General features: G+C 40.1%; 1 protein-coding gene across 1 annotated transcript in view; it reads right to left on the bottom strand.

Annotated features, from left to right (window-relative positions):
• The window catches only part of IPO5 (importin 5), a 44,455-nt gene extending 18,310 nt beyond the window's left edge, over positions 1-26,145 (bottom strand). Inside the window, exons 1-10 of the mRNA XM_057402060.1 lie at positions 25,881-26,145; positions 21,318-21,398; positions 15,327-15,519; positions 14,749-14,851; positions 14,411-14,507; positions 13,223-13,327; positions 9,924-10,046; positions 9,706-9,826; positions 5,989-6,076; positions 425-531 (exon numbers count right to left, since the gene is read on the bottom strand). Coding sequence (XP_057258043.1) covers positions 425-531; positions 5,989-6,076; positions 9,706-9,826; positions 9,924-10,046; positions 13,223-13,327; positions 14,411-14,507; positions 14,749-14,851; positions 15,327-15,519; positions 21,318-21,398; positions 25,881-25,964 — 1,102 coding nt within the window. The 5' untranslated portion in view covers positions 25,965-26,145. The remainder of the gene's footprint in view (positions 1-424; positions 532-5,988; positions 6,077-9,705; positions 9,827-9,923; positions 10,047-13,222; positions 13,328-14,410; positions 14,508-14,748; positions 14,852-15,326; positions 15,520-21,317; positions 21,399-25,880) is intronic.
• Positions 26,146-26,372: the final 227 nt, after the last annotated feature.

The raw sequence follows: 26,372 nt of genomic DNA, 5'->3' as shown, positions 1-26,372 counted from the left end.
TTCAGAACATGGGAATCCTGGCAGTCAAACTTGTGTTTCATGAGGTTGAAATAAAATATTTTGAAAGAAGGTACACTGAAGAAGTAGTTTATTTTGCACTAAAGTTCACTGGATGTTCCTAGTTAAGCTTACTCTTGCTACTCTAACTGTATTACTATTAGCATGCATTCTGGACTTGAAATTAATGATTCTACAAAACAAAATGCAATTATACTTGGACCATCTGGCTACCCAATCCAAACCCAGTTGCTCTAAATTATTATTTCAGTAAACATTCGTGAGAAAAATGGTTCATAGCATTTAAAGCTGAAGTGTATAAAAGATACATTGAGTAGCTAAGCATGAAGACCTAAGGGGTATCAAAGGTTCCGAAAAGGACAGAATTGTCAAGAAAAAAAGAAAAAAAGAAAATGCAGCTACTTACGATTCTGAAGCATCTGCATAATATGTTCTTTAATCATAGGTAAAACAAGTTTTCCTCCGAGGCCACATGCCATCCTGTCCAGTGCACTCTCACCAGCAACTGCATTGCTAAATATCAGTTACAGAAACATCAACGGTTTGATAACTATAATCAAACAGTCCAGCAGGGCACAGGATTGCCCTCTCCTGCAGTTCTAGTCTTCAGACTTTTGCCATCTGAATACACTAGAGCCTCCATAAGTAAATAAAGCACACCCAAACCTAAAAACATACACAATAGTCACAAAACAGTTACTTACCCTCTACTGAAACATCTATTAATTTGTAGCCTACTGATTAAGTCTAGTACAAAAGAAACTTAGGCCTTACTAGCACTGAAGATATAGACTAAATTTTGCAACAATTACATGTACCTAGAAAGCTGAAAAGAAGCTTGCAATGAATTACACAATGTTACTGGCCATCATCTTTTTGTCATGAGAACATGAATCAGTTCAGACTTGCTGTGAATCAAGTGAACCAGTAGAATTCAAGCTTTGGCACATAAGAGACCTTTCTTGCACAGCTGCAGTATCAGTAGTCTAGAAGCATGTTCTCTTGCCAATGACTGAGGCAGAAAACATCAGTCCAGGTGAGGAATCTGTGACTCCCAGGCAGTTGCGGAACTGAGAATCAACTAACATTACCTTCGTGAAGTGATCTGTTCCATGCAATAAAATTATTCCCTATAGAAAAGCAAGAAGGTTTCCAGGATACAGATAACTACTGGTACAGATATTACAGTCCATCCTAGGCACCCGTGCTGATGGAAAAGCTGAGCAATAGTTCAGAAAGGGATGGATCTCCCTCTTCTCTCACGTATCAGTCGGCTGGGTGAGAAATAGAGGTCTTCAAATTATTATGCTTGAATCCCCAGCTCTCATTACAAACCATAAACAGTCTAGAAGCTCAGATGCTGCAAACAACAGTGCTTGTGCAAAGATACTGACAATATTGTAATTTTTCTTCTAATTAGTCATGTTCAAATAAACAGACACATCACGAGGAGGGCAACAGAGCAGGGACTCCCAGGTTTAGACTGGAGCTAAAGTTAATGGCACTAAAGTTAATGGCAGCTTTAGTGTGAAATTATATTCTTTGAGCTCTTTCCCCTCACCATGAATTCAGACGTTCAGTTTGAGGAAATAAAGATAGTCTATCTTAGAAAAATGACCACACACCTCCCTGCAATGTTTGCAAGGCTTTTCCCAGGAAAAGAGGAAGCTGGATTAACCTTTTCCTCCTTTAGAATTTCACTGCTCTATGAAGTCAGAGCAACAAAAACCTGGAAATGCTAAAATATTCCCTGCAGCTTTTGTGTAGGCTGACTCACATCCCCCTTAGATCTGAACACACCCTAACTAGACTACAGCCTGATGATCATTTCATGGACTGAACAGAAGCTTCTTAAGAAGACTTAAGCACCCAAAAAGGTCAGCATAAACATCAGCATATCAACAACTCTCCACAAAAGTGGGAAACACAAAGCAACATGAGTGAAGAAAAAACTACCACCACAGACATCATCACCGGAGACTAGCTTATGTCCAGTATTTTGTGTCTAAGCCTCAAGCTCCCCTATTACTTTGAGGTCCAAAGGAGCTACATTTCTTTCAGGCTAAGGTTGCCAAGCATAACTTGTTTTCTGATCTTTGCTTGCTCTACTTGAAACTTGCAACAAACAAGACAAAAAAAAAAGAGGGGGGGGAATTGTCACTCAAAAATCCATAGGCAGCTAACTTGTGTTTAGAAGCACTGTTACTCTGCCAACAATAAAGACAAATTGGCATGCCTCAAGTGGATGATTCAGAGCTCTTACTAAGCTGTTTAAGTAGGATGTCTGAATAAACTCCACACCCTGAAAGGCTTGATGAGGATTTGAACTTTAATATTCTATTTCCTCTTGAAATTTAGCTGAATTAAAAGATTCAAATACCTGACAAACCTGAGTGCAGCAGTGTCTGACAGTTCTACCTGTATAGCAAAATTCCAAAGTTGAGGACACTAAACCCATTAAAAGGGTGAGAAGGGGAAGAAACAACAGCTTACTTTCAATCCCATGATCAAGTGGAACAAAAAAAACAGTATTCCAAGTCAAGAAGAAATTAAGTGGGTTCTTCCATTAACTCCTACGCTTTGGTTTTGTTAAGCGTCTTTATACGCCTGGTATCTAGTAGAAGTCACTATGCGGCTCAGTGGTAAATCAACGTCTTTTCTACTGCCTATCTTCCTATGTGTTAGGAATAACACATACACTTCTCAATGTGTTCTGTGGCAAATTGTTTTAAAACACTAATTACGTCTGAGCCTTGAAGGAGTTGGCAGATGTGGCAAAAAAAAAAAAAAAAAAAGCACCTAGACTGGTAAATGAACATCCCTGTCTTTACAGAAATCTGGAGATAGTTATCTCCTACACATATTTCCGCTTCTACTTCATTCTAACTGTATTTGGTCAAGACCAGATATAACGAGATGCTGTAGACAAATCACTGTCATTCTAGTGAAAATCTGGAGCAAGCTACAAAGCACACAGGAATAAGCAAATCAGAAAGATCAGATCACCTTTAGTAGATCTTTCTTGTCTAAGACACAGCAAAATAAACTTCTGCTAGCCATAGCAAGGGATTTAAAATAATAATAAAATCATATTTTTGAGATAGATGAAATCCAGCAAGGAATGCCACTATGCATTCTTAGGTTGTTTCAAAGGTAGGCAGCTTTTCTCTTTAACACCATCTTTTCAAGGGCACAGATACAGAAAAAATATGAAGAGATTGGATGTAGATGATTAAACTGGTCAGCAGCTCTCAGCTTTGGCTCCAGCTAACTTTAGGATAAGCCCTCAATTTAGAATCATAGAATAGTTAGGGCTGGAAAGCACCTTAAGATCATCAAGTTCCAACCCCCCTGCAATGGGCAGGGACACCTCACACTAAAACATATCACCCAAGGCCTCATCCAACCTGGTCTTGAACACTGCCAGGGATGGAGCATTCACAAACTCCCTGGGCAACCTATTCCAGTGCCTCACCACCCTAAAAGGAAAGAATTTCCTTCTTATATCCAACCTAAACTTCCCCTGTTTAAGTTTTAACCCCTTACCCCTTGTCCTGTCACTACAGTCCCTAATGAAGAGTCCCTCCCCAGCATCCCTATAGGCCCCCTTCAGACCCTGGAAGGCTGCTATGAGGTCTCCACGCAGCCTTCTCTTCTCCAGGCTGAACAGCCCCAACTTCCTCAGCCTGTCTTCATATGGGAGGTGCTCCAGTCCCCTGATCATCCTCGTGGCCCTCCTCTGGACTTGTTCCAACAGATCATCGGCCCACCTCACAAACGTGTCAAGGTCCCTCTGGATGGCATTCCTTCCCTCCAGCCTATCAACTGAACCACACAGTTTGGTGTCATCGGCAAACTTGCTGAGGGCGCACTCAATCCCACTGTCCATGTCAGCGACAAAGATGTTGAACAAGACCAGTCCCAACACCGATCCCTGAGGGACACCACTCGTTACTGGTCTCCAGCCGGACACTGAGCCATTGGCCACAACTGTTTTTGTGCAGCCATCCAGCCAGTTCTTTATCCACCGAGTGGCCCACCTGTCAAATTGATGTCTCTCCAATTTAGAGACAAGGATGTCGTGTGGGACAGTGTCGAACGCTTTGCACAAGTCCAGGTAGATGACATCAACTGCTCTACCCCTGTCCATCAGTTCCGTAGCCCCATCATAGAAGGCCACCAGATTGGTCAGGCAGGATTTCCCCTTAGTGAAGCCATGCTGGCTGTCACCAAGCTCCTTGCTGATTTTCATGTGCCTTACCATGCCTTCCAGGAGAATCTGCTCCAAGATTCTGCCAGGCACAGAGGTGAGATGACTGGTCTGTAATTCCCTGGGTCATCCATTTTCCCCTTCTTGAAAATGGGGGTTATATTTCTCTTTTTCCAGTCATCGGGAACTTCACCTGACTGCCATGATTTCTCAAATATCAAGCCAGCGGCTTCGCAACTTCATTCACCAGCTCCTTCAGGACCCGCGGATGGATTTCATCAGGACCCATGGACTTGTGCACATTCAGATTTTTAAGATGGTCTCGAACCAGATCCTCTCCTACAGTGGGTGCAAGGTCTTCATTCTCACAGTCCCTGCATCTGCCTTCCAAGACTTGGGTGCTGTGGTCAGAGCCTTTCCCAGTGAAGACCGAGGCAAAGAAGTCATTCAGAACCTCAGCCTTCTCCAAATCCTGTGTAGCCAGTTCTCCCAAGAGCTTCCTGAGGGGGCCTACATTCTCCCTAGTCTGTTTTTTATTTCCTATGTACCTGTAGAATCCCTTCCTGTTATCCTTAATATCCCTAGCCAAGTTTAATTCTAACTGAGCCTTAGCTTTCCTAACCTGGTCCCTAGCTTCTCGGACAACATCCCTGTACTCTTCCCAGGCCGCCTGTCCTTGCTTCCACTTATTATAAGCCTCTTTTTTTATTTGAATTTTCCTCAGGAGCTCCTTATCCATCCAAGGAGGTCTCCTGGCCCTCCTGCTGCACTTCCTTCTAGTTGGGATGCAACACTCCTGAGCACAGCAGGTGATCCTTGAATATCAACTAAGAGTCTTGGGCCCACCTGCCCTCCAGGGCTGTATCCCATGGAACCTTCTGAAGCAGGTTCCTGAAGAGGCCAAAGTCTGCTCTCTTGAAGTCCAGGGCAGTGAGCTTGCTGCACGCTCTTCTCACTGTCCTGAGGATCTCAAATTTGAGCATCTCGTGATCGCTGCATCCAAGGCAGTCCTGGAGCGTCACATTTCCAACAAGCCCTTCCCTGTTGGTGAGCACGAGGTCAAGCATGGCACCTCTCCTTGTCGGCTCCTCTATTACTTGCAGAAGGAAGTTGTCTTCTACACAATCGAGGAACCTCCTGGACTGCTTGTGCCGGGCCGTACTGTCCTTCCAACTGATGCCAGGGTGGTTGAAGTCACCCATGAGAACAAGGGCCTGTGAGCGTGAGGCTTTTCCTATCTGTCTATGGAGTGCTTCATCCGCAGGTTCTCCTTGATCAGGCGGTCTGTAACAGATCCCCACAGTAATGTCTCCCATAGCTATATTCCCTTTAACCCTGACCCACAAACTCTCTGTTGACTGCTCACCTGTCCCCAGAGTTCCATACTCTCCAGCCTATCCCTAACATAAAGGGTTAAGAAGTGCTGACTTCTGAACTGAGCAACATAAATGACAGAAGAAACAAGTCTGAAAAGTTAAAACAATGCAAAACAGCAGACAAAAGTACATGTCAGACATACAAGTAAATTACAGCAATACACAAATACCAAAAGGATTTATTTGCTGAACAGTACCTAAATAGCCTACTTAAAACCTGTTTGAGAACAGCCAGATACACTGCTCGTGACCAAGGGAACAAAACTGGAAGTTATCCGAGTTAAGGAGAAAGTAATGCACTGCAGTTATTTGCATTTTGCATTTAAAATTTGCCTTTAGCACACAGTCTTGATAAAATATCAAAACAACTAGTTTTATAATTACCTGTCAAAATCATCATCTTCAAGTTCATCTGCATTTGCCCAGTCTTCATCTTCTTCCAAGTCAACCATCATTGCTAACATTTGAGGAACTGAGAAAGAAAAAAAAACCACAACAAAAATTTTAAGCTCAGGTTGTTTTCTTAAAATAGATGAGAAATACCTCAAATATGTTCTCAAATAACAAGTTCCCTCCTTTCAAAAAAAATAACTGAAGAAAGAGAACTCTTCCTCCAGTAGCAGATAGTCAAGTCTGTCAAACTACATCAGCCACTAATTCACAATGCATTTTCAGAAGAGTATTTTCAGAACGTTCAAATCAAGAGAAAAAATGTTGAGTGTATTTCTTAAAGACCCATAGCTCAATGCAAGATTTTTTTTTAAATCACAAAGACTGCAAATGTAAATTACTTAATAAAGTCTAAGTTCCTTGAGAAAAGTTAAAAATAGCATTATATGCTTTAAGAACTCAGATATACTTCATTCATTTTGCTGAAACTCTGACATCACCCTTCAAACATTCACTGATGAAAGAGACTATATTCATGAAAAATGATACTCAACCCTGACAGGATATATTTTGTTAACTGTATGTACAGTGGTCAATTAGCATAAAGTTTTACTTTTATAATAAGCTAATGGTTTAGAACTTGAAATTTCCCCCCATGCAATGTAAAATTTTGGTTTGCATCATGAAAGTATCTTACACATAATAATCCAGCAGTTTTTCTGCTCCTACCTCTGTGGATCTATTCCGTGTGCTCTTCTCACTATAAGTCTTTAAAGAGGCCATTACACAATCTTTATCATAACATTCAACTACTATACAATAAGCAACGCCTATTTTTCCAAGCTGCTCACACTAGAGGAAGAAGTGCAGTGATTTGTCTATTGTAAGCCTGCCTGTTCTTGTGTACTTCAGAAGCCCAAAGGCGGAAAAGTACACACATCTTGCACTTTCAGAGCAAAGTAAGGTGCTCTTAAGTATTCTTTATATTATACTATCTGCTCAGAGCATTTGTTTGAATTCAACATAATTTATGCAAATAAGCTTTATTTTGCCCTGAAAATTAAAGTTTTCGGTCAAAAACTCAACCTTTGAGGTTTAAGAATCTTTTTAGGACAATCTACCACATACCTTGAAGGCAGGCATCATAGTTAACTGTCCTTTACAGCAACCTACCTCAAAAACTAGAGGAAGCATACAGTAATCCATGCTGCTGATGAGATAAACTGCAGCTGGTAAGGTGTACTGCAAGTGGTGAATTTCCTAATAACCTTACACTACTGTAACCTACTATACAGGCACAATCCTAGGCAAACTCACCTCATCATACACCTGAACAAATGATAAACTTCTGATGACAGAAGAAAATACTGCTTACTGACAGCATCATGGTGCAAATATCAAGAAAAGATTGAATTATGGATTGATTAGCTTGATGTGGCTATGTGTCTTCAGCCAGAGATTATACTATGTATGCAGAAACCTTCAGAAAGTTTTTATATATGTACCAAGATAACTTAATGGACACTAACTCTCTAACATGATGCCCACATGTCAGAATTCTACTTATTTACTAGTCACTGAAAAGAATTTCCTTAAAAAAAACAATATAGTAGTATAGCCCAGAAGCTTTTCAGACACAGACACTCATAAGCACATGCATGAAAATGATGCATTGTCACACCTCTGTAATATGGAAGTCAACCACCGTCTACCACAAATGCTATGTGGCTCCAAAAAACGTCAGTGTTCATTGCTACTAACAAGCAAGGCCAAGAACAAACTGTCATCCAAAGCTGCCTGGCCACCACTACATCTAGAACCTGCAAAAGCCTGTGAACATATTGGTTCTCCTTCATGTTTAATATGAAGGTGGCTGCCTGTGAGTGCAGTTTCACAAAGAATTTTTTTTAAATGTAAAGGTCTGCACTGAAGTCTCACTAAGCCCTCAAAGTCTAATTATTGCCAATATACAGATTGCATACAAAGAAGTTTAAGGATAACTAAGCCTGTTTCTTATCATAGCGTGCCATGACTGTTCATTTTCTGGAGACCAAGCAAAACTATAGCCAAAGACAGGCTGCAGCTTTCATTTCTAGGGAAAGAGCAATAAACCATTCTCTTATATTGAACACTGAGCTCAAGGAGCAAAGTTTGAACTCATGGAATTAATGAGCAGACAACTGGTACATAGGATACAGCCTTACTCCTAAATCACCATCATGTTCAGTAAAACCAGCGTAAGATGACAGTTTTGCTTAAGACCCCCTTCTACTTGTGAGGATCAAGTGATCTAGCAACTTCTTAGTTGAATGAAAATAGAAACCATTTTAAACTAAGTCATAAAACCAAAGCAAAAGCAATTTTTTTGCTGCCTTTTAATCATTCTGAATGTAACTGCTTTACTAGTTCTGCAAAATACATGTCTTTCACCTAGTGATTCATTAATATTAAAGAGCAATTTTACAATGGCTTACATACCAAAGGCGTTTCATTCCTGAATGGTACCTTATCTTAATACAAATATTTCATTGCTGAACAGCAGCTAGCAACCCAGTGTAAAAGTAATACATTCTAAAAAGGTATGAGGTACTTCACTACATTGCTTGATCAGATAAGAAGCCTGTCATGATTTGGGGACAGCAAGTGTCAAGTGTTAGCATTCCTAAGAAGCCATAGGACAGAGTATAAAGACAGCATTATAAACATTTTCAAATTTCAAAATACATTGTAAAAGAATTTGTTCTTTACACAACTATTCCACAAATAAAGAAAACTTCTGATTAAGCCAAGCAGATCCAGTTTTCAACTTCCAGTTTCCAGAAGTTTTTAACTTGTTTTAATGGCATGTATACATACAACTTTCCCCAGCCTCAGCACACAAATGAAAAAACAAACAAAACCCCAAAACAAAAAACCCCCAACAAAACAAAAAACAAAACAAACAACACCAAAAAACCAAACAATTGTCTTTACCAAAGTTTCAGAAAACAAGCAAGAATTTAGACCAATACAAGCATGACAAGGAGGGAAAATAATCCTTCCGAAAAGCAGGCTACACTGCCATGTCAGTGATCTACAGTGTGCCCTGATCTACTCTCAAAAACAGTGTAAAAGGCACAGAAATATCACTATGCACAGCATTGATGCTGGGGCTGTCCAGAATATTTTTAGTGTCTCAGATAATAATGCACGATTAAAAAAGTGCCTCTCCAAAGAATTTAAAATCCACGTTAAATAGACCAATTATAGACCACCTCTATTTATATAAGCATCTGATTTTTAATTCACAGCTTTAACTCAATACTGAGGCTTAACATGCATGCTGAATTCCTTCAGCCTTCAGTTGCCAGCACCAGAGTATCTGGCCTACATACCAAACTTCAGACATAGAACTTGAGAACTAAATGCATCTTTTCTTCACTAAAAATTTCAAAAGCCAGCAGAAAAACTTGAAAGTAGTGTTTTCCTTGGAAATGCCTAATGAAGAGTCTACCGTATTGTTAGAGTTGCTGGTGGCTGCATGAGCACAGATTAATTTATGAAGAGTCATAATAAGAAGGGGTTTTCTCTATAGGAAAACTCAGTTTGGTGTCACCTGAATTTAACAGCACCAGCAAACTCTGAGTTAGACAGGGTTTTGCCACTAAGTGCAAAAGTCAGTTTAGCACTGTAAAGACAAATTGTTTCAAAGAGAATGAGTAAAATACTTACTGGCTTGTGCAACGATGTTGGTATGCCTCCTCAGCATAGCAGCAGCAGTTTCTGACAAGGTCACAATTACTTCAAGTGCCAACTGACGCTGCATGTTACTGAGGCTGGCATCTGCACACAGCTACAATCCAAAAGATTAGAGCAAATGATTACAACAGAAGTTCTGGGCCATAAAGAGTGATTTATTTAAAAACAAAACCAAAACAAACTAGCCTTACCTTCAGACTTAGTTGCAATGTAGGCTCTAACTGTGGTCGTAAATACTTGGGAACAGAATCTGCAATTTCTACAAGGGATTTCAGGACAGAATCATCATTTTGGTAGCAGGAATCATTAACAGCCTATAAAGGGGTCAGATGAAGATAAGATTAAATAAAAACAAATAATACTATGAATGGGACTACTGTTCTAGAAGAAATCTGATTAAATGTGATACATTAACATAGCCTCACTTAGCATTAGTAACTAAAATAGTTGAAGCCTTAGGCTGCAAGAATTGACCAAGAATTTGATAAAACTAATGCTGCTAACAAAGACCTAGCTGAATCTGGCAGATACAAGCAGAATGAAGAAGATAAGGAATAAGGAGACAATTCCAAGAGAATAAAGTAACTTCAGAAGGCCAGCCCAGCAACAGTGAAAACCAGTATGAAATCAAGAGATCACTGATAAGAATTAAGTGATTGAAGATGGGTGGCACATGTATAATTGAGAAGCAGGAACTGGGGTAGGAGTCTCTCTGCAGAGGCACCCAGCTAGAGCAGTAACCTGAGAACTAATAAAAAAAACAACCTAATTGGAAGCCTTCATTCAGACTCTACGTTTCCCAGTGGGATCCTAGGGTCAGAAAACGCATAAGTCTGTAACAGCTACAAAGGGATAATATGCAGGGTTGAAAATGACAAGTTTTCTACAGTAAGTTATGGCTCACAATGTTATAAGCCATCAATTTTGGCCCATTATTAGTTTAAATCTAATACAATAGACAGATATTCAAAGAATTACGGTCAGACATCAGAGGCACCAACGTGCAAAAACACACACTATGTTTTGACAAGCACAACTTCAAAAGCCATTTTAAGTTAAGAAAAATTCCTCAAACTAACTGCTCAAAAGGAGGAAAATGAGTAACTTCTTTCCCCCGCCCCGTTACATGACAACATCTTAGAATAGCTTAAGCTTACAAACACCTGACAACTCTGGAAAGCCAACAAATTAAAGCAGACCTTTCAGGCTTCACTCACAGGACACAGGAAAGAAAAAAAGAAATCAAGGTTTTTGCAAGTATCCTTCCTACACCCATAGCTACATTCTGAAAAGTAATTTAAAACTTACTTTTAAGTGATCAAGTTGATACATCAGTACCAAAACTGCACAGCGTTATTCAAAGGTGTTAAAACTCTTCTGGAAGTAGCATGCAAAACCCAAAATTCCAAACAAAAAAAAAAACAACCAACCCCCCCCCCCAACCAACCCAGTCTTTAAACAGACTTTGGGGGTTTTGAGAGGAATTTTCATTAGGTAAGCATTCAATGTCTTCCTAATGTAGAAACATCTGTTGAAGAGTTACGTGTTTTTCTTAATACTTAAGTCTAGGATCCAACACTTTTGATAATGCCACTCAAACAGCCCACACTTTCAACACAGAAGCAGCATTTTCTAATATCAGAAATGTTCTGTGAGGGGAAAATATATTTATCTTGGTTAAGGCCTTTTGTACTAATAGTTACCGCTCATCCTCTGATTTTGGAAGAGAATAATATAATCCTTACTAGAAGTTCCTGTAAAACTCCTTATTTTATACCCATTTCACCTCTGACAGGTTTTTAAAGCTAGTTTTCTGAAGAAAGAAGTTCAAAGTGCACAGTGAGCCCTAAAAGGCAGAAGCACTTTTCTGTAGTAACCAGCAACCACAGAAGTAAGCTGAAGTTCCAGCTGCTTTTACCTCCACTACAAGATAAATCTCTTGCATCTCAAAGTTCCAAGTATTAATACTGGAAGTTCAATTTTCACCATAACCATTACATATTTTACTGAAAGAACTGAATTGCCAAGTCAGACTTTTACTTTTAGCATTTTTACCACGCCAACATTTCAAAATTAACTTCAACAGCAACAAAAAAAGCATCCAACTGTTTCCAAAGGTCACTCACCACTATTCTAGCACATCCCATCTCCTATTTATAAACTCAGATCTTCATATCAATCTTGCATTACCACAGCCAGAAAATCTAGTCCTTCTTGCAATAAGTACTTAAAAAAGACAGACTTCATATCACAGTTCTGTGCTGTGTACTTGCAAAATGAAGCTTGAAAATGCAAGCCAAGCACATGTGTTTTTACAGCCTAAAATAGTAGCACTGAAACTTACAGGACACAAAGTGGGCTACCAGTCTGAAGTCTAAAAACAGCATACTATTCAACTGCCAAACATAAAGACAAATGGCATGCCCACCCCAAACCCTGCTTCACTCCCACTCATGCAGCACTCAGTAGCCAAAGTCCTCTCAACCAGCTACAATTTTTGAACAATACTGTTATTGCCAAAGTTACAGACAGGGCCTAACCACCAAACAGTGACCTCAGTATCAAAATACTTCTTGTACACACTACAGAACATTTTCAAGTTCAGCTAATTTTAATAAATTCCCCTCAGTTTGCATTTAAGATCAAGTAGAATTCTATCAATTGCAGAAGCCAGCAAACTTGGCACAGTATTTCTTCAGCTTGCCATAAAGCACACACAGACAAGGTTTACAGTTTACACTGTCAACAGGGACTTGCTGTACTGACTACAGCAAGCAGTCAGCCTTTAACTTGAATTTAGCCTAATTTAAAATTGCCAAAAGCTCACTACCACTGTTATCACAGGTACTTTGTTATTTTGACTTTTTCTTGATACACAAACCACTTCCATCTCTAGTTTGGTTTACAATAAGCTTCCCCCCGAGAGTAAACAATTTTATATTAGAATTCCAACTTCACTCAAATTCATCCATCCTAAAAAAGATCTAATCCAGCTTCAGAAATGGCATGAAGCTTAAAATGGCATTTTGTTTGCCATTTCCTAGTTTATCAAACTACAAAGATCATTTGTCTAGACTGTTGTTCTTACTCTAACAATCTTTATTCAGAAAATTCTACACTGTTCCCTAAAATGAACAGATACAGGATATTATGGGTCAATGAACTTCCCAAATACTGATTACTTGAAGTCTCATGGTTAATTTAAAAGCTGTAAGATTTTGAGTTAGGTAACTCAAAACACCTAGGTAACACTGTGTAAATTAATCAGCATTAAACTATGTACCTTAAAACACTATCAACTGGCTTGTATTTATGAGATTCCATATCAGTTTCCAGTTTATCTTGCTGGTGGACTGAAGCCAGGTTAATTAAGATACAGTTAATCCAGGTCTCAACAAAAACTCATATGCTACACAAATTTGCAGATCAGTAATTTGTTTGGATACCATCAGACAGTAATAAACACATCGTTATTTGTGTGGTTTCTTACCTGCAAGATTCCAGGTAGCAAGTCTGCAAAATGTTTAAGCAGGGGAAGATTGTGCTCATTAGCAAGTACAAATGCAGCTGCAGCTCTAGCAGACAGAGTCTTGATCTAGAAGACAGGATTAGAGAAAAAACTATGAAGACCTGGTAATGAAACATGCCTTTATTTTCTTCTAATATTAGGCCTATTATTTGACTACATTTTGTATTATCATTTCCCTTTTACACTTTTCTAATAGATATACCAATTAGTTTTTAACATGGATTTTACATCTTGCTTCAAATTAAGGTAAAGCAGTAATGAACATCTTCAGGATGTCTTATATGATATAAAAATGTTTATCGTATTATGAGGTGGCAAGTATTCCCTAGTTTTGTTTGCATTTGGTTTTTGTTTTGGGTTTTTTTGTGGTAAAAACTATTGTTTTCAACTTCCCTCCCTATTTCAAATGTGTATGCAAGTGTCAAAGTCCCATTTTTCAAGAAGTGTGATCTAAGCGTTCAAAACATGCTTCTTTAAAGGCATGACTTGTGGTACTTTAGAAAATGTTATTCAGTTGACTTTCAAAGGTCAGAAAAAATAATCCACGGGGGAGCAACAAACTGAACCCATATACCACAGCAGGGTTTCCTATCCTTGCCCAGCATTTTCCACAACAAGAGAAACATTTTCAAAGTACAATTCTTAGCACAAATCAATAAATCTGAAGCCTTCCAGAAGAGGCTTGCTAATATAACCTCTTACAGGGAAACACAGACAGTTCAAGGAGCTGTTGCATATTCAGTTTGGAGACGTACCGTATGGATACTATGTGTGGAGATACTACGTGTTTATACTGTTAAACATAAAGGCCAGAAAGAAAGCTTAACAAGGAGTTTCTGACCCCTCAATGTTGCTAGCTAAAACCCCCGTCTCTGCTTTGGCCCACTACAATTAGATTTCTCAAAGCATAACTACTAGGGAAGAATCTGGGCCTAAGCAGTGCAGATAGAAGCTAGCCAGTAAGCTTTAAGACCATAAAAAGGTTTGACCCTTTTGTTTTGCAGTAGGCATTATCAAAACTCTAGCTGTACATCAGTTTCAGGTAATGCCATTCTCTGGTTGAAATCTGTGGTTTAATCTTCGTATTTGAGACTACTACACAAAGTTCCTATGCTCAGGACATAGTAGGAAAACAAGCAGAGGTCTTACTGATGGATGCTCTTGATCTTGCATACACTGAACCAGCATTCTCTTAATGACCTCCAAATAGTGTTGCTGCTGATTGCCAAAAACCCCAGGAAAATTCCTAAGGATAAGACAGGACAAAAACATTAATAAAAATTCACAGTTTTAACCTTATTTTAAGCTTATCCATTGTTTAAACTACAGATTATAACTGTACATGTAAGGGTTAAATAAACCAAAATACCTCAGAATAAATGAAAAATACACGATTGCTTGTTAATTCAGTTGTGGCAGTTTTTCTTACATTTTTACAGCCATGATTTGTCTAACCTGAAAAGATGTAGCAAAGCCTGAAGGCTTACCAGAAAATATGTAGAGCAGCCTCACGCAGACCCACATTCTGAGAGCTGACAGAGTCAAATAAGAATTTCAGAACTTCTGGCCACTGGTTGTTGCCATCTTCATCTAGATGAAACAACAAAATTTTAGGATAAGCAAACTTAAGAGTGGTTAGATCTCAACTGTGTAGGGCAACCAGTCATCACTACTGGAGTTAATTAAAAAACTCCAAAACCCTGAATATGTGCCCAAGTCACAGTGTCAAGAAGCACTCAGAAACAGACGATGTCTATTTCCTGTTACGTAACAGGCCTCAAGAAAGAAACTGATGCAGATGTTCAGCATGACATTCATGAGAATTTTAACAAAATTGGATTTCTAAATCTTAATAGAATCTCACCTAAACTCAAGCCATTTAAAACACAGAGTTAAGGAATCTTATTTGTATCTGATCAAGGATAATGTGAACAAGTATTTAAACCATGAAATCAGTTAGTACATCATGCACAAATGTCTACAGAAGACCAGAGAACAAGAAATAAAAATACAGGTACTATCAATACATAGGCATTTTACCACAATACCAGCTTATATAAAGTACCTATTAAATTCCTGGCCAATTCAGCAACTATGTCACAGATTTTTTTTCTCATACTGGACTGTGTTTCCAACTGAATAATCAAGAGCAATCCACTTTTGATAGAGGTCTGATCGTCAGGTGAAAGAGCTGGATAAACTTCTTCAAAAGCAGAAGACAAAAGACGACGTAGAAGGACAGCTGCCATTTGTCTAGCCTATTGAATAAGAAAAGTATGTTAGAAGTGTTTTGATATGATAATCCTGATCTTATGAGGAAAGATGATCAACATCATGCTTCCAAATGACCAGTTTTCTCTGTGTAGAATTGTTGGGTGAATGAAGTACCTCTCAAGCAACAACAGATGACAATTACAATAGTAAGTAAAAACATAGTACAGAAACGTGACCTCATGATCATGTTTCTGACAATTACAGCTCTTCAAAGAAATAATCACGAAATCCACCGAGATATTCAGTTTTTTCCTAGAGATGAACCTTGGACATATTTTGTGGCAAGGTAAGGATATAGCTGCACTATTGAAAGATAGTTTGAAGCATGACTTCTTTCTATTTTAAATGACCTGCTGAGATAATTATAATCCAGATGGGTTTTTCTGGATTAACAAGTGACTTAATGGGACGGACTTGTCAGAAAATTAACCTGTAAACCCTCCTTCACTTTCTCAACCAAACTCCAAGTTAGACTTTTGCAAATAAAATTTTACTCTGACCAAAAAAAAACACACAACAAAAACAACAAACAAACAAAAAAACAAAACCAAAAACAAGGCTTTTAGCCATTTGCAGACCTATGATGAAAGAATCTTCTTCAAGCTTCAATAAGCATAGGAACCTCAATACCACACGGCAATCTTCTATGCTTCTTGCTTGCATAAAGCAACTCCACAACAGTGTAATTTACGTATCTGCATTTATTTACAAATACACAAGAACCAGAAGCAAAGAGCATGGCTGAGTAATTTAAAACGAATAGATAAAGGCAAGGACACATGAAGCACTGAATAACTTCATAAATAGGATGGTTCAGTAATCAGTGTTTCTAGAAAGACAAATTAAAAACCATCCCCAAAGTTCTGAAGTTTAACATATATAACAAAACCTTACACATGTCAAATCCTCTCAAAAAAACCCACTCCAATGTAACATGCACTCTTTTATTTTTCCGCTAAGATATCCTTATTTAATGTGTACTTGAACGAAAAAGTTTCATTTACAACAGCCTGTGGAATTAGAAAGTATTCAGTGACCATCAGAACTTACAAAGTCTGATTTCCAAAGATCTCTCACCTATATTGCTGCAGCATAATCTACAGATAAGAACACAAACTGCCTCTAAGTCTCAGCTGCTAATGTACCCTGTAAAAATTGGGTATTGCTAGAACATCCCCCAAGATACAATTCCTTTTTATGTTCTACAGTCTTGAAACTCACTGTGCTTTCTTCCAATCTAGCCAGCTCTCTCCTATCCAGCTAAAGAGCAGTGTATGCAAAGACAAAGCACCTCTATACTAGCTGAAGGGAAAGACTAGAACTGGACTATACTCTAGATCATTTCTTATCTCCTTAACAGCTCCAGTGTGGACCAAAGCCACTATGTACGATCAGTAGATCTAAGACAGATGAACAAAGAGGATCACAGTCATCAGTTGTGCAGTAGCTCCTATTGTAAGCCAAAGTTCTCCAGGAACAGGTCATCACATGGGGAATGTGACTTAGGAAGGAGAAAGATTCTTTCTCCGCTGCCTCTGGGAATCCCACTAACAATGTATCCAAGCACCTTAATGGCAACACAATATAATGGAGTCTTTCCTTCTCCCACCTCTGGAAGGACTGATATTGTGAAAGATTAAATTTCTCCTTGTTAGTATGGTGAGCTTACACAGGAAAAACCATGAATGTGGAGCAAGTTTGCTGGGACTAAACACGGCAAATTTCAATGCAGTGTCTTCCCTTAATCAGGGCATTGTGTTTCTGTGCATAATGTCCAACATCTGATAATGACCAAAACCTCACATTGTATTTATTCCTTTCCTGAAGTAATAATAGGTGGCCAGACAGAGAATAAAGCTTATGCTCATAAAGCACACAGTCTCAAAGATAAGAATTCCCCCTCTGAAGAGTTAAAAATATTAGAAGACTGACAAACACAGACTGATTGCAAAGTAAAAACACAAGTAACAAGGAATACAGAAAGACCCAAGACCAGCATTACATAAATTAGGTCCTGGTTATAGTTACTGGCTTAGAAAAGAATTCCCCAATTCCCTAAAGCAAATTCAAACGTTTGAAGGAGTGGCAAAGAAGCAATTGACTTCTAATAATAAATGGCATATTTTCCTCAGCAGATATCCACCTATATATGAAAATAATCGCTGCCAATTTAATTATGATGAACACGGCTGGATTAATGTCAGCTCTGAGGCTGTTTACTCTGCTTTAAGGAAGAAAGTATGTATTTTTCACACACACCAAAAGTTCTTTCATATTTAATTATTGCAAGATATGTACCCAAACAAGCATTTTAAAATTCTGTGGCTTAGTAGCTATAGCTTTTAATGAGAACAAGAACAATATAAAGTGTACATCCCAAAAGAGGAACTTCCAATGAAGCATTAAAAAAGCAGAATTTTCTCCTACCACTGGGTTCTTCTGCATCTCTAAATTACTGAGGTGCTCACATACAGTTGGAATGTCAAAGTTATTAACATAAGAAGCAGTCATAATTCTCAAATTTCAACATACCGCTTCTTATTAATAGAATTCAGTGCTATAAAAATGTTCTAGGGCTTTACAGATGATGGAACCAAGGCACAAAAAGACAACCAACTTGCAGGGCAAGCATAAGAATTATGAACAGAAATCTGGGACACCATGCTCTCCACTGGCATTCAAAGTGTCCAGGTAATCCCACATACTTTGCAAGCAAAAGTCTATCTCATGTACTACAGTCAGTGATTTTATTTTAGGTCCTCAAGGAGGAAAACATGCATGGATGGAAGCAATCAATATTTAGGACACAGTCCAAAGATGGACTTGCACAACCTCATTTAGGGATCCAGCCCCATGCGGAATTCAAAGCACGCAGCGTCTAAGGTCCTGCATACTTAAAGGCAGAGCTTTGGTGCCTCACAAGTACATGGGCTGCCTGCCTTCCCCTCCAAATGCTGAACAGGAAGTTGCCCACAGCAGTAGTTTTCAGACTAAGAAATGCAACCCCTTCATGTGACAATATGGAGAGGAGGAAGGGAAAGGTCAGAGCCCTCTAAGAGGGCTGTGAGTACAGCAGAAACACAGTTTTACACAGCACTTGTTATTGTATTTCACAGGGCTCAAAACTAGTCAATTGAAAATTAGAATGCAATTTGAAACTGCCAAACTAGAGTTAACTGGGAAGAAAATACATGCAAGAGAAAATGCAGAACTTCTGTTCCTTTCTAAGATTTAGGCGGTAAATCAAAACTGCAAAGGAACAGCCTCTAACACCTGAGAAGCCTCCAAAGAATAAAAATCAGCAAATATAAATTGTGAATATGTACCATCTTTTTCCACAACCCTTTAAAATGCAGTTGCATAGGAAGAAGTAGAATCCTAACTTTGTAACAGTGAGACTACGTGTTCAGAAAGTTGGAAACCTGGGCTCAAGCCCCTCTTCAGCCTGAGGTGTACAAATCATCTGTCATATCATCTGGCACAGAAGTGTTCTCACTGCTAAATCAGACACTTCACTTCTGTGAACAGTGTTACCCTGCTATCAGGAAAATATGAAATGAGAAGAGAGGGAAAAGGTGATTATTTCCACAGTTTAAGTATTTGGTTAGGAGAAAACCTGTTATACAGTTAAAGAGTTATTTCTGATCTAGCTTAATATTATTTTTTCTCAATGTCAAATGTAAGGGGTCCCGGAAGTAGGATCTGAATCCCTGTTTCTCTATTTAAATGCCAAAGCTACTAGGTTGCAGAGTCAGGATTCCCCCAACTGCTGTCCAAGTAGTCCTAAGAATCTTGTACTCTCTACAACACATCCCAGGATGGAGTACTTTCTTCAGCCTGATTTTCTCATGAGGGGGTAAAGCAATACAGAGGTTTCAGGATGAAGGAGGATCTGAACCCAGCTTCCCCCATTGCCTGGGCAAGGGATCTTTAAAGTTCTAAGTCTTCTTCCAGCAGCCTGTGTTTAGTGGTGTCTGTACATTCAGCATGCTCAGAGGCCTCATAACAGGCCCAAACCCTTGTCCCCTGATGACATATGCACTATTCCTCCCAACATCTGGATTTACATAAAACATATGCTGACACAAAACCATACCTGTTGACAGCAGCACCATACTGAACACCGAGAATGATTTCCTGCATGTTAATTTGCAATGCTTAGCTGTAACATAGCTATGACTTCACTAGATGGCTCTATTTACGTACTACGTGTTTGGATTTACAGGGAAGAGAGGTTGTTTGCAGGTTTTATTTGGATATTTATTAGGATATTTTTTGAGTCCAGCACCTAGTGTCTTCTTGAGTTATGAGCTAACATTTAAACTTCTTTGATTTATCCACTGGCGGAGTTAAATGAAAAGTGATCCTACAAATGTTAACCTCTGTTGTCTCGTTAAGAGTAACTTCTACAGGTGAAAAGTTCCTTTGCACTTGAGTTAAATTGGAATCCAACTCATTGGCCAGATTCTGAATAAGTTGTAGACTGGGCTATTTCCTTAACTGATGTAATGGGAATAAAATAATTAAATACATGGAACGAATATTTATTTACACAAGCATGAGTTGTCACCTCAGACTTACCACATGTATTCAAAACAGAAGCACGTGCAATGCAGGGCACAGTTATCTGATTATCATGTATGACATTCTGATGAAAAAAGGGCAGTGGCAGACCTTAACTTTTTTATGGCAAATTTAAATACAGGAGAAACTACTCAATAGCCTTTTATCATTTGAAACCCCTCACAGGGGCAGGAAGGAAAACTACATAGCTCTTATGCAACCAGTTGCTAGTATAATACTAAAGGATTCTGTTAGAAGAAAATTTCTTTGCAGGTAGATAAGCATCAGTATTAGCAAGCTAGTACTTACTGAGCACTAAAAAGCAAAGAGCATCTACTCTAAATCGAACACCATCTAAGAGAAGAGAGAGTTATCCAGAGAGAACAGCACATTTACACGCTCCTTAGAATACTGTTCATAAATTCTATATGCTACATCTTTCTGATGTTTTCAAATCTAGAGTTTTACTGGACAACAGATGTTTTTACTTTTAAGTGACTCAAGCTTGTAATATCTTGAAAGTTTAGTAGTTCTTCAACTCCGCATTTCCAAGTGAATAATAGTTTTACTAATAAATACTATACCTGATTGCAAAGTATGCTAGCTTTTACAAAATTAAGGAATAACTAAAAGGTACACTTACTGTATGCCCGCAGAAAAACTGCATATAGTGCTTAAACTGCTCTCCATACATTCTGTAACACTGCTTGATGACTTAATGAGTGCATCCTCCCCAAACAGGACAAAATACAAAAGCCGTCTGCAAAACAACTGCTACCTTATTTTGCCCTCAGTTCTCATTTCAGAAGCACAAGATGCGTCAGATTATATACAAGCTTAACATATTGAGGCACAAGATCCCTAAATGCAAAATATTCCTCAACTGCAACTTGAAGGAACAGCACAGTAACAGTCATATATTAGTTACTCATTTTAAGGAAAGAAACCATGAAAAACACAACCAGAAAACGATGGGCATCTGGGCAGTCATTTATGAAAGACTACATCTGAAACTAAGTATCCTCCATCAAAAAGTCTCAGCTACTAAACTTCACATGCACCAAACTAGATCAGTGGTTCCTCTACAAACGTAAATTAAGGTGACTCAGTTAATGCCCAGCTCGTTTATTTATCCCCAAATGACCAGCACTGATCTCTTGCCCCGCTTTTCCAAATTCTCTTGAAAAAAATGCAAGATTCAAAGATTATTGAGACATACCTCCTCAGCAGCAGCAGTATTCCTGATTGCTTGTAGGAGAAATGTGATCTTAGATTGACCTGGAATATTCTCATATGTCTCCTGCATAAAAAGAGATGCATCTTATTGTAAACAATTACTAGAAAGCATGTGTTAAGCACTAACATGAATTGACTTTCCTTTTAAAACAACTTCAGTATCCATACAGTTAATAGAAAAATAACAGAGAAAAAAAAAAATAAACCTAACAAAATTATCTGACCTGTTTTAAAATCATGAGTAAAGTTTTCGTTACCTAGTAAGACCTGATACATTGGAATGCACTATATATGCACTACTGACCACTGACAAGATGAGTTAAGAAACAGAATCACAGAATGGTTTGGGTTGGAAAGGATCTTAAGATCACCTAGTTCCAGCCCTCCTGCTGTGAGCAGGGACCCCTCTCACTAGACCATGTCACTCAAGCCCTGTCCAGCCTGGCCTTAACACTGCCAGGGATGGAGCATTCACAACTTCCTTGGAAAGCCTGTTCCAGTGTCTCACCACTCTCATAGTTAAGGATTTCCTCCTTACATTCAGGTAATGTAATGAGACTTACATTCAGTCTGAATCTCCCGTTTAAATTTGAAATACAACATATGAGGAACACACATCCTCCTGAGAAACCATCGTAGCTTCTATCACATAGAAGCATTAAGACCTTTGGAAGCCTGAAACTGAATTATGACCAACAGGTTAATAAACACCGACAAATGTATAGGCCAAAAAGAGTGTTTAGTACTTTTTTTTTAACCCTTTACAGAAGTTCAGTTACACTGCCTTACACACTTCTGCTATGCAGTACACTTGCTATGGCTTTGTAAATTAGATTGTTATTTAGAAGGTAGAGTGAACACAGAGCAAAATACCTTTTCCTATCCAAAACATGGCATGTGTGAGCATTTTAAAACTATAAATACTTGTTTCTAATATGCAAAGCCTATGTAGGTAACAGCAAGCTGAAGAGCAACCACTTGAAACATTCAGAAATAGTTCTATAGTTACTGATTCTGAAAGAGTTATTTTTTGTGAATACAGTCTTGAAGATAAATTACTCCACCCTCCAAATATTCACTATCCCATCCTCAAGGAACAAGCCTACTATCATTTAAACAGTTCCATGCCTGTCTACTTCACATTCTTACCATTTTAGCAGCACTTTCCAATATTCTATCAAATTTACACACCTTGCAAATACACCTGCTTCTTTCAATAAAGTGGTTTCTCCATCACACACTTAACGTTAGACATCATCTTCTTCTACCTTCTGTCCGTTTCCTAGTAGGCCTTGTTCATGGAGTCAGTTCTTACTTCATATTCCCTCTAGTTACTAACGTATGCTCACAGTCCACGAGATTCTGAATCCCCAATGAATCCCTGCATTTAATCTAATAATTTCATGAAGACTGCAAAATTAAATGAGGTTTAGGGTCAGAACAGAAAATCTTCTCAGCTTCACCATTTCCATGAATGTATGTATTTATATTGTACTATTACCTACAGATATAAAGACATATACAGAAACAAGAAGGTTCCTTAAAGGCCTAGCATGGACCTGAAGCTATGATTCTGTGGACAACTGAAGCACTGTAAAAGCTGGCTTCTCTCATGCCAATTCTGGTAATAGTGAAATTCCGAGTTGTTTAGACTCACTAGAAATGGCAGTAACCTATTTGTTCACTGACATAGATTCTGTCAGTTCAGTAAACCAGATTCAGAGATGTTAAAGAGCACTAGGGCAAGTTAGGCAAAAGGAACACATGGCCAAGACCAGAACCTTCCCCCTGTGCTGGTGGAGGATTACTTTGCTGGCTTCTCCCACCTTACTACTACCCTTGGCTACAACCCTAACTATATATCCTGCTGCATCTTCACTCTATTCTTTTAGCTCACTATTAGTTCCCCAGCTACCTTATCCAGAGGTACAAATTTCTCACACAGCATGACCAACTTCCAAAATACATGCAAGCAAATATCCATTATCTACTCTTAGTACTCATGTTATTCTAAACTTGAGAAATGTATATTAAAAAAGGAGCACAAAATCACCAAGACAAGTTTCTTTATCAGAAGGTAAGAGAAAGACAGACTTTTAAAGTGAACAAAGTTCCAGTATTTTTAATGGGAGATAATATGAACTAACCAGGTTTCAGCAAGCTGGTCAGAGTAAGTTATGAGTGTGCTAACGCATACATAGTTCCATATACATAAATACTTAAATAAAAGCAGGTTTTAAGTGACTGGACTATCCTCCCCACCTTTTTCTTTTTTTTTTTTTTTTTTTACAGCTTTCACTACACCCCCACTCAAACAGGGTATGACTCTATATGTCCATCAAGTCTAGTGTTCAACAGAACATCCCTCATCCTAATTTCTGTCACCAGACCTATTAGAAATAACCCAAGTCTGTCTCCTTCAGTTCCTGTCCATCCATTTCTCTTTCTCACTGGCTTTCATTAGACACAAATTAAAACCTGCTATTCAATCTACCTGCAGTGATTTGAATCCCTGTGGTATTCAACATTGCTTTCTGACAGTAAGTACACTATAAAAAAACGAATGGACTACACAGATGCTTAAGATCAAATGAGTATGGTTTTAGCAAGCAGATTGTTCTTCACAGTTGAAGAATGAGAGACAACTAGCATAACCTGAAAAAAAATGGGTAGAGTTTCAGACCCTTTGCCCTAAGAAGCCAATCAAGCAGGAGCGGGTTGCTCAGAGAGCTTGTGCAGCCTCTGTTCTTGGAGGTTTCCAAGACCCAGCAGGACAAAGCCTCAAGTGACCTGGTCTGACCTGATAGCTGACACTCCTTTGAGCAGGATATTGCACTACAGACCTCCTGAGGACCCTTCCACTCTGAATGGTCCTAAACCATAAAAAGATTTGCAATACACCTTGGAAATATGCAAAAACCAATGCCAGATTCAGTGTAGCTAAATAAGTAAAAGTTACACTACTCGCTTGTACTTGTATACAAAATCAATGTACTTGAAAAATCTGGTAATCTATCATGACAATTAAGCTTTCTTATTCTAACTGACCACAGTGCATATGTAGCTACGAAGATAAAAAAAAAACCCCAAACTCTGCTCCAAACAGGTTTCTGACCAGCTGTAATAATCTTAAGTTTCAGATTTCTTTTCCAAGAATGTTTTCTTTCACAGACATTATGACATAGCTAATAAATTTACTTTGTCATGATTTTAATAAAGTCCAAAAAGTTACAAGAAATGTTCTTCTGTTACATGCAGGCAGTTGAGAAGAGAAAGAAACTCAGCTCCCAGGGAATGGCCTCTGTTATAGTTCTATGTTCAGGAATGTGGGAATAATTCTTGCTGCTTCTCTAGAAAGCATCTGTGGTAATCAATATTTAACTTTGCTAGCTTTCTACAAATGTATGTCTCCCCTCCTTCTCATTCCCAAATTATATTTTAGACATTTTCACTGCACCATCAGGAACAACGCTTTTTATTCTTCGCCAAACAATGCGCTGAACTCTGCTGACCGCTGAAGTGATGAGAGCGATAAAAGACCCATGCAGTGGGAATCCATGCTAAACCTAGACGCTAGTATTTAATTCAATGGGAGAGATTCCCCACTAGGCTTGACAATGGAGTCTTAAGCATGACAGAGAGAAAGAATTAACGTGGCTTAGCCATCACAAAGCATTTCAGCTGAAATAACACATCTGAAAAGTTTTGCTGATAACAGAGCAGCTCAGTACATTGAAAACGCGTCTTTTGGTGAAATATTTCTTAGCTGACGAAACACTTGAATACACGTAAGTTCAAAACCAAGCTATTGGCTGGCAACAGAAGAAAACCTCGGCGGGCCGGGGGAAGGCTGCGGCCCCACTCCTGCCCCAGCCGGCAACATGCCCCCGGGGTAGCACAAACCCTCTGCGAGGACCACTTCGGGAAGAGGCTACACGTGCAGCCGTCCACCGGGGACAGGCCGAGCGCTTCAATCACGTTCCTCCAAGCTCCGCACCCACGGAGGGCAGACACCCCCCTCACCCCTCCCGAGCCAGCGAGGACCGGCCCCGCTACCCGCCTGAACTCCCCCCTTCCCAGCGGAGCCGGGGCTGCGCTCAGTCACGCCGGTCAGCCAGGACAGAGCCAGCCTAGGCCCTGTCTCGCCAGGGGAAATCGCTGAAAGCAGCCCCCGGGGCCCTGCACCGCAAGGAGCGCGGGACCGGAGCGGCCGGGCGGTGCCAGACACGCCGGAGGAGGGGAAGCGCGACCCCTCAGGCCCTCCCGCGGGTCAGCGGCCGGAGCACTCGCCAACGACTGCAATAGCCCCCGGTGAGGAGAATCGCCCATCTGCTCCCCGGAGAGCCGGCGCCGACGGGCGGTGGCAGGCCCCGGCCACCCCGGCAGCAGCTAATGCCGCTGCTCACACGTGGGGCTTTGCCGGCCCCGCCGCCTCCCTACCCCCCTCCGCCCGTAAACCTTCTTCCTTCCTCCCTCCCCCCGGTAAGGTCCGGAGGTCTGACAGGCCGGCTTGTCGGCCAGGGCCGTCGCGAGGCGGAGCAGTTACCTCAGCCTGTTTGCGGACCGCATTGTCTGGGCTGAGCAGGTTACCCAGAAGAAGGTAGAACTGCTCCTGCTCCGCCGCCGCCATTGCTGCGAAAGGAAAAGAGAGAGAGGCAGGCCGGCCGGGCGGGGACAGGGAGGCGGGGAGGGGGAATGCCGGCCCCCCCGCCCGCCGACTGAGAGAGAGAGAGGGCGGAACCACCGCCGCGCTCCGCTCCCGGCTCTCGGCCCTGGGGCTGGCTGAGCCGGCCGTGCTCGCGAGCCCGCCCATTGGCTGCGGCGCACGGAGCCTCGCCCCTGATTCGCTGGTCTTCCCTGTGACGTCCTGGAGACTCGGGGCCAGGGTCGGGAGAGGGGGAGCGGAGAGCGACTGTACAACCATCCCTGAATGGCAGTTCGTCTCCTCCTGCCTCATTGGTGCACCTCCGGGACGGAGGCGGGGAAGCGCCGCGAAAGGCATCCTCATTGGTGGGTGGCTGTGGCAATCTCGGCAGGC

Source organism: Pezoporus wallicus, unplaced genomic scaffold (assembly GCF_028554395.1).
Source record: "Pezoporus wallicus isolate ANWC-B61680 ecotype Strahan unplaced genomic scaffold, APGP_CSIRO_Pwel_v1 contig_6520, whole genome shotgun sequence".
Lineage (NCBI taxonomy): Eukaryota > Metazoa > Chordata > Aves > Psittaciformes > Psittacidae > Pezoporus > Pezoporus wallicus.
The sequence above is the reverse complement of the archived record's forward strand: the minus strand, read 5'-3'. Positions and strand labels throughout refer to the sequence as shown.